Genomic DNA, 7322 nt, shown 5'->3' with positions numbered 1-7322 from the left:
ACATGTTAATGATTAAAATAAGAGATTTTCATAACTTTAAAATATTTTTTACGAAAAAAGAGCTTGATATGGCGACTGGTTTCTGAGATATAACTGATCAAATTCGCATTTTTACTGCTGCGAACGAAATCGTGCGAAAGCGAGATTATTGTTACGTGACGTCATGGAAGGCGCTTTGGTCGTGCGAGTGCTGGCAGCAAGCCTTATGAGTAGGAATGGAAAACATTGTAAAATAGGCTTAGTATAGTTTTGCATTAAACAGGAATCAACAAGTGAACAAGTGCAACAAACGGATTTTGATGTTAATTTAAGCTGCTGACAGATGGCCGTTGTTTCGACCTATTATGTCTTATTTAGTTGTGTAACAATAAAACAGTTACTGTTCTTGTTGTTACTGCATTTATGATCGCTATCGTGATACATGAACTTTTGAAAACACGACAGAGACAAACCTTCAGTTTAGCATTGTCGTTTTGTCCACACACAGCAAAAGATAGAAGTAGATTAATCGAATTTTGAGGCTGGCAAAGACTGCCAAGAAAGGCCGACCAAATTAGCTGATTATGCAACACAACACTGTTATTCTATCATAGTACCACTTTTTGAGTTCGCGTCATAAATGATTTTTTTAATTCGCCGCAATCAACCACTAATGTATTTTTCGCAATATAGTTCGTAACTAGAAATGTTGGAATCATCAAATTAAAGTCAGAACAAAAGTAAGGTTAAAGTTATAATATCACACCCAAAATGACGTCATGTAATGTCACTGAGCAATGAAACGCACCATTCCCGCCTTATCGAAGTACAGAGTAATGTCGTTGCTGCTTTACTTAGTCACAGTGATATATTTTTGTGTGATGTAAAATCTTGTCCTGACTTTTGGGGCCCCTATGTTTGAAGGCGCCTTCTCCTATCCAAAAAATGCATTTTTTCGACACGAGCGAAAAAGGTTTACGTTTTTTGGTCGCCGCTACTTTTGTGAAGTTTTCTACATTTTTTAGTTGACGTAGAACCGAAAAACTTTGGATATATGTTTGTTGTAGATACATTTAATTTTACGCAAAGTTGCCATGGCCGTGTCATATGCACTTTAAGTGCGAATTCGTATTTGGAGACACAAGATTTTAACAACGAGTGCATATGAAAATGCTGGACTTTTCTTTCCTGGCAAACTTTATGTATTTTTTCTTTATATCAACCAACCAGCCAGTATTTCCATGCGGTTTGGCAATTTTATGTCGATACGGAAACAGCTCTTATAATAGCCAAACAATTAACCTCAGTAAAAACTAACGTATGTCTAACAGCGATTTCCCATAAAACTACAGCTGTTTGTGTGTCGGAGACAATTTTTAACCAGTAATCTTCGCCACATGTAACGTTTGTTCTGTGCTTCTTCATCTACTTGGTGTTGAGTACATTTTCGTGCTGAAGGTCTCTGCTACTCCCTGGAAATTCTTCATTTACTCGATGTTGAAAGACCGAAGCTCCTACACTAACTCTCGATAACCACAAGACTTTTTGTATCCGTTATTCATGAAGTTTTCATTTTCAAAACGTTTTGAGTTTAATGTCGTGCCGTTTTGAGCTAGAGAACTGACGCAACGCTGCAACCGTTCACAATGTTGTTTGACGTTCTGTTTGTAGTGTAATAAGTCAAATCATGTTTATTTTTGCGCAAAAGAAAAACAATTAAGCAGATGAACAAGTAGTTGAGATGCCATAACCAAACATATTTCTGGACATGCGACAAAAAACTCTTTAACTGACCCAAAACATTTCAATAAAATTGGAAATGATTGCAGATAATTTTGCCCGGAAAATTATGGATGTTGGAAATTATGTATGAGGTATTGTCATGCATTGAATCAGAAGATTTCTATGCTCAAATTTTATGCCTAAACGCTTCAAGGAGCATACGAATGCCGGCAAAACTTTTAATTGCCTTCACGTAAAGAAGAACAATTTTAAATGCTGGATGTTTTAGTTTTTCAGGCCTTGCACTCGCTGTGTTTCCATGTTTACACGTTACAGTGTGTTGACATCTACACATCATATTGCACCGAATCAAATTATTACAACGCATTAGAAACATTACATTTTTTTTAAGATTACAAAAAGCCATAGCTATTAGGGCTACAACTTATCTCAACATTTCGCATGTCCAATAAAGGCATTCCACACATATATAATACTCCATACATTTGGATGGTGTTCAAACAAAAGAATAGCCCTCACTTGTGTTGAGGTTAATTGTCTCTGCCGTTTAGTTTAAATCTCTACTTTGAAGACCAGCGTAGGGCCTCGTAAAATTTATGCACGAAATGAACATATGCAAAAAGGTAATGCGTTGAAACCCAAGGTATTACAACATCTCAACAACATTAGTACAGCACAACAAAAATGTAATAAACAATTAACCAATAAACGCACTTATGCACGTTAGGCCTTACGCAAGGTGCCATGAAAGAAATAACTAACATTACCGTGCGTTAAAAATGGAAAAAAACATCAGAGAATAGGCAGATACAAGAATAACTACATTAAATTAGAAAAACTCAATACTCGAACATAAAACGAAAATTATATACACAAGGGTGTTAGGCAAAAGGTCCGGTTAAATGCCAAGATCGGTTTTTAAGCCGCAAGACCTGCAATGACTTTAATATTCCCTCCAGCAGTGTAGAAGGTGGGAGCGTGAAATTTGCAACCATCAAAACTCAAGTTTACTTGTCGGACGCCTGCAGCTTCAACCGTATCGATTGGCGTGTCTAAACATTGGTGATTTTTTACAGTTTCCACTATGTGATTTCTATCCAATGTTTTTTTTTGTAAATATGACATGCGATTGTAAGCATGCTGCTTCATAGAAATAAACTATACCATTGGCATCTCTACGTAAGTAAAGTATTTTTTACCTAATAATGATCTTCGTGCGCGTTGGATGGAGAGAATTTTCCCAATCCAAGGTAATATTCCTACAAATCCACGATTAAGATATCTCTATACATACAAAACCCCGTTTACCTACTTTCCTTTGTTCTGAAACCTCTCCAGCAAACAAAAGACATTGTTTTCAAGGTCTCTTCGTTTTCATAGACGAATGCCTGATCTGTAAGCAAGAAGCTTTTGTTTGAAAATATATCAGAAAAAAAAAGTTTTGTGAAAGTACGATTTCTATGCTATATATTTTAGGGTAGTGATTTCCAACCTTTTGTCGCGTACCGCCTAGTCGAATGTGACAAAGCAACCTGGGAATGAGGATTTGGTGATCATTTACGTTTTTTTTTAATCCAAAGTATATCCGCCGATTACGGAAAGGTGCTCGCGTACCACCGGTTGGGAAACACTGTTTTAGGGCAATTAGTCGTCCAATACTTTGTAAACTTACCAAGGTTTCCTCTATAGATGATCAGAGTGTAGAGAGTTTGAGCATTCGGATCATTTTGTGGAAAATGTTTCCATCCCAGGTGAGATTGGCAGTGCCAACAATGTATTTTGCTCTGTGCGTAACCCTTCAGTGACACTCTGTCCATGGTTCTCTACATGAAAATTAAGGGGGTCATGGTAAAATTGTCATAAAGATCTGGCGAAATAATGAAAACGTCGTATTGTCTGATCCAAAAAAATTTTCCATGCATTGGGATGTTAAAACGAGCAAGTGATTACGTAAACAAACACAACTTTGTCACTTTGCCTTCTCATGCGCAGTTCTGTTGCAAAAATGGTTCCGTTGTGATGTTGGAAAGACTAATCACTAAGACTAATCACTAGGCTTGATGCCAAATCTGTTATCCTGGCGGGCCATTTTCGATAAGGTCACAGTAGTCCTTAAGGGTTTTAAGAAAAATCTATTTACGCTGATATTTGCAAATTTTACAATTAGCACAGTAAGTTGCCAAGGACCCTCTAACAACGACTTAGCAACAACCCATAGCCACGGGTCCGATCCTTACCCCTATCTTGTGAGAAACTTTTAACTGTAACGATTGAGCTGGTAGTATACGTATTACCAGGAATATTAAACTTACTGCGTCATCCACTTTCACATTAGCATCTTTCACCAATGTGACGGTCAACGGTTCTTCATCAGGATGTATTTCTTGCAAATCCATTTGATGCTCGCAATCTTCGTTTAAAGTTGCGCGTTTGTTGCACCGTTTTGTGTAAGACAATTTGGAATCGGTGCCATTAGAAGGACATGCCACGTAGTAGTTGCAGTTTCCACAGAACATTAAGTTACCTGTCAACATACGTTAGCTTTGACATAACTCCACATGTCAAGAGTTACGCTTGCACATTGCGTCACGTCATATTTGTATAAGCTCACACGTTATTATCTTGACATTGCTAACTCAGGAAACTCTACTTCCCAAAAACTTACTTGAAATATTATATAATTACAGAAATTGCCATGAGTCCATAAACGTTTATTAATTACAATAATTCAAATGTAGCAACTTCTGCTTACCCACTACATTGTCCATTATAATTGCGTAAAACGACTTGTTGGTTTGGCAGCTGCTTGGTGTGTAGTGCCATCCAAGTTCAAAACTGCATTCCTTACAACAAACTTTTCTGCAGGTATAGCCCTTAAACCAGGTCGATTCCCAATTCTGTCAAAATAATGATTCAAATTCTTAATATACAACATTTAATCATATGTTTTCTGTACGGTGACTTTGAAACCACAAATATGTATTTCCATTAATGCAGGCGACAGTGGCAAAGCCGTATTTAGGCGTGTTTGGGGACGGTTTTGAGTGTATAAGATGTCATCGCTTGTCAAACACATTGAAATAAAAAACAATTGCTGGAAAAACGCTTTAACTGGCCCACTATAAAGGCCATTTCTCCTATACTTGGAAATTGTTTTGGTTTAAGTGCAACAAAAATGTAGAAATTTAACCTCTATTATTGGATTTTATGTACACATGGCAGTTTATACCTCAGTCCCCACACTACAGTATGCCCGCGATGTTGTAAAAACCTCGCAATTTTGATTTGATGAAGCTTTAAATGTTTGAAGTAAATTCGCCTTCTCTTTATAAATTGGAATCCGACGGATGGAAGTGACGTTTACACCTTCGTTGTCTTCTACGTCCTTAAGCTGTGTCACTGTCGACTGACATTTGCCGCATTTAACAGTCTTTTCTGCAAATAAACAATCGGTAAACATAACTGCACAATAGTCGTCGCAAAACCATTGGTATTTGTCCTTGTTATTTACCGGTTTGTGTATTAATTTGTCGACGTCTTTGTTGTTTAGTTGCACGGTCTTCTGTAAATGTAAAATTTTCCATTGCTTTAATTATGTTCCAATGAAGACAGTCGTATTTTCGGTGATGGGAAAATGATCTGTCTTCATTTTTTATACATATATAGACACAAATATATATATATCATATTTTATAATATCGGTAAGTTTTAAAACAAATAAAGCTAGTTTTACTTAGATTGGAATTAGAATTATTGGCAATGTTTCAAAAGCATCGGGCTACAAATTCATATTTTTCTGTTTTTCTGCATGTGATTTGTAGGATTTGTCATTTTGTTCGCACCTGTTCGTGTGGATGTGCGACGCCGTCTCAATGTCATCGAACTTTGCTGCTCATTGTTACGCTTTAAATTCCTGTCTGTAGAAAAAAACCATAGAAATGCATTGAGGTAAAATTACATGGGCAAAGTAGTCATGTTATTGAATGCTCCGCGCTAATCATTCATATGTAACCATCTCAAAACCCCTGGTATACGTTCTTGTTGTTTACCTGTTTGTTCAGTTATTTGTTGGCGTCTTGGTTTTTTAATTGCCCGGTCTTCTGTAAATGTAAAATTTTCAATTGCCTTAATTATGTTCAAAAAAAGACAGTAGTATTTTCAGTGAAACGGGGAAAATCAGATTATGTCACATACATTTGCAATAAAGCAACAAAGTCATGTTTTTCTGTTTTTCTGCATGTGATTTGTACTGATTTGTCATTTTGTTCGCACCTGTTCGTGTAGATTTGCGACGCCGTCTCAATGTCATCGAACTTTGCTGCTTATTGTTACGCTTTGAATTCCTGTCTGTAGAAAAAAAAGAAATACATTGAGGTAAAATTACATATATGGGCACTTTCAATCTTTAAAGGTTATCGAGCCGGAAAAATAAAGCGGTAGAAATGTTTCGACGAAAATATTGAAAACCTAACATAGTTCAATATAATCTTTTTATCCATTTTTAGAAAAGTTTCTTTAAAATGAACAGTATTTTTAAAGTAATTTACTACACTTGAAAGTAGTCTTGTTAATGAATGTGACAGGCTCCGCGCCAACCCCTCGTATTTGTCTTTGTTATTTACCTCTTTGTTTATTAATTTGTTGGTGCCTTGGTTTCTTGATTGCCCGGTCTTCTGTAAATGTAAAATTTTCCATTGGCTAAATTATTTTTAAATAAAGACAGTAGTATTTTCGGTGAAACGGGGAAAATCAGGTTATATCACAAACATTTATAAAAAAAGCGAAAAAATTATGTTTTCCAAATTTCTACATGTAATTTGTATTGATTTGACATTTTGTTCGTACCTGTTCGTGTAGATTTGCGACGCCGCCTCAATGTCATCGAACTTTGCTGCTTATTGTTACGCTTTGAATTCCTGTCTGTGGAAAAAAACAAAGATAATAAGGTTAAAGTACATGGGCACCGATAAATCCGCCTATAAAATAAAGTAGAAAATTGTCGAAAGTATTGAGCAACCAAATATAGTACAATATACTGTTAGCCATTTTTTAGATTGTTAGTAAATGAAAAATGTTTGTAAAATAATTTACGACTCTTGAAACTATAGTCATGTTATTAAATGTGACATGCTGCCCCGCAATCCGATCACAAAGCTTTTTAGTTTATACTTTCTAAACCCTTTAACTTTGTCACCACTTTCTAGAAAACCATTTGTTTTCGCATACGCATTTTCCTTTTATATTATACATATTTATGGTTTTCACCTTTGTTAGATATTTCCTTTAATCGTGTGGTGGCCGACGTATGGGTTGAAGTTGCTTTTGGTGTTGTTATTGCTGGAACCCTTTTCCTTGGAGTAATATGCGGGTTGATGGAATTGCGGATGCAATTAGCTTTCTTTTGTTTTTCATATTGATAGATTGTATACACCAGACCTACTCCAACAATAGCGCTAACAAAAATCCCGGCCGACATTTTGTCTCCTTTTTGAACAAATAAGATAACACAACTCTGTTAAACAGTAGGACAAACAAGGCTAAGTTTGTGTTGGCAAAACAAAATACATCCTACTTTTAGGAATTGGTTGAATACGAACTTA

The 7322-nt window shown here is 36.1% G+C and overlaps 1 protein-coding gene across 5 annotated transcripts; it reads right to left on the bottom strand.

Moving 5' to 3' along the window:
• Nucleotides 1-1657: 1657 nt before the first annotated feature.
• On the bottom strand, nt 1658-7202 carry LOC145911318 (uncharacterized). 5 transcript variants are annotated; one of them, XM_082998621.1, is made up of 14 exons: nt 6988-7202; nt 6568-6642; nt 6345-6395; nt 5995-6069; nt 5772-5822; nt 5565-5639; nt 5234-5284; nt 4952-5157; nt 4475-4619; nt 4035-4246; nt 3395-3545; nt 3035-3115; nt 2922-2981; nt 1658-2774 (listed from the first exon to the last, which is right to left on the bottom strand). In XM_082998621.1, the coding sequence occupies exons 1-14, from the start codon at nt 7196-7198 to the stop codon at nt 2641-2643; spliced, it is 1578 nt and encodes a 525-aa protein (XP_082854747.1). In that variant the 5' UTR covers nt 7199-7202; the 3' UTR covers nt 1658-2640. The 5 variants fall into 5 exon arrangements, with proteins under 5 accessions (XP_082854747.1, XP_082854748.1, XP_082854749.1 ...); XM_082998622.1 differs by having other exon boundaries at nt 5772-5819; XM_082998623.1 differs by lacking the exon at nt 6345-6395.
• Between the last annotated feature and the right edge of the window lie 120 nt (nt 7203-7322).

The sequence above is a fragment of the Ascidia mentula genome, chromosome 8 (genome assembly GCF_947561715.1).
Source record: "Ascidia mentula chromosome 8, kaAscMent1.1, whole genome shotgun sequence".
Classification (NCBI taxonomy): Eukaryota; Metazoa; Chordata; class Ascidiacea; order Phlebobranchia; family Ascidiidae; genus Ascidia; species Ascidia mentula.
The sequence above is the reverse complement of the archived record's forward strand: the minus strand, read 5'-3'. Positions and strand labels throughout refer to the sequence as shown.

What these genes read in the sequence shown, in the direction of transcription:
- LOC145911318 (XM_082998621.1), bottom strand. Translation starts at nt 7,198, where the DNA reads ATGTCGGCCGGGATTTTTGTTAGCGCTATTGTTGGAGTAGGTCTGGTG. An exon ending in ACAAATTAATACACAAACCG is followed by an intron (nt 5,158 to 5,233) that starts GTAAATAACAAG and finishes GTTTATTTGCAG; the next exon opens with AAAAGACTGTTAAATGCGGC. An exon ending in ATGTGAAAGTGGATGACGCA is followed by an intron (nt 3,546 to 4,034) that starts GTAAGTTTAATA and finishes ATTTTCATGTAG; the next exon opens with AGAACCATGGACAGAGTGTC.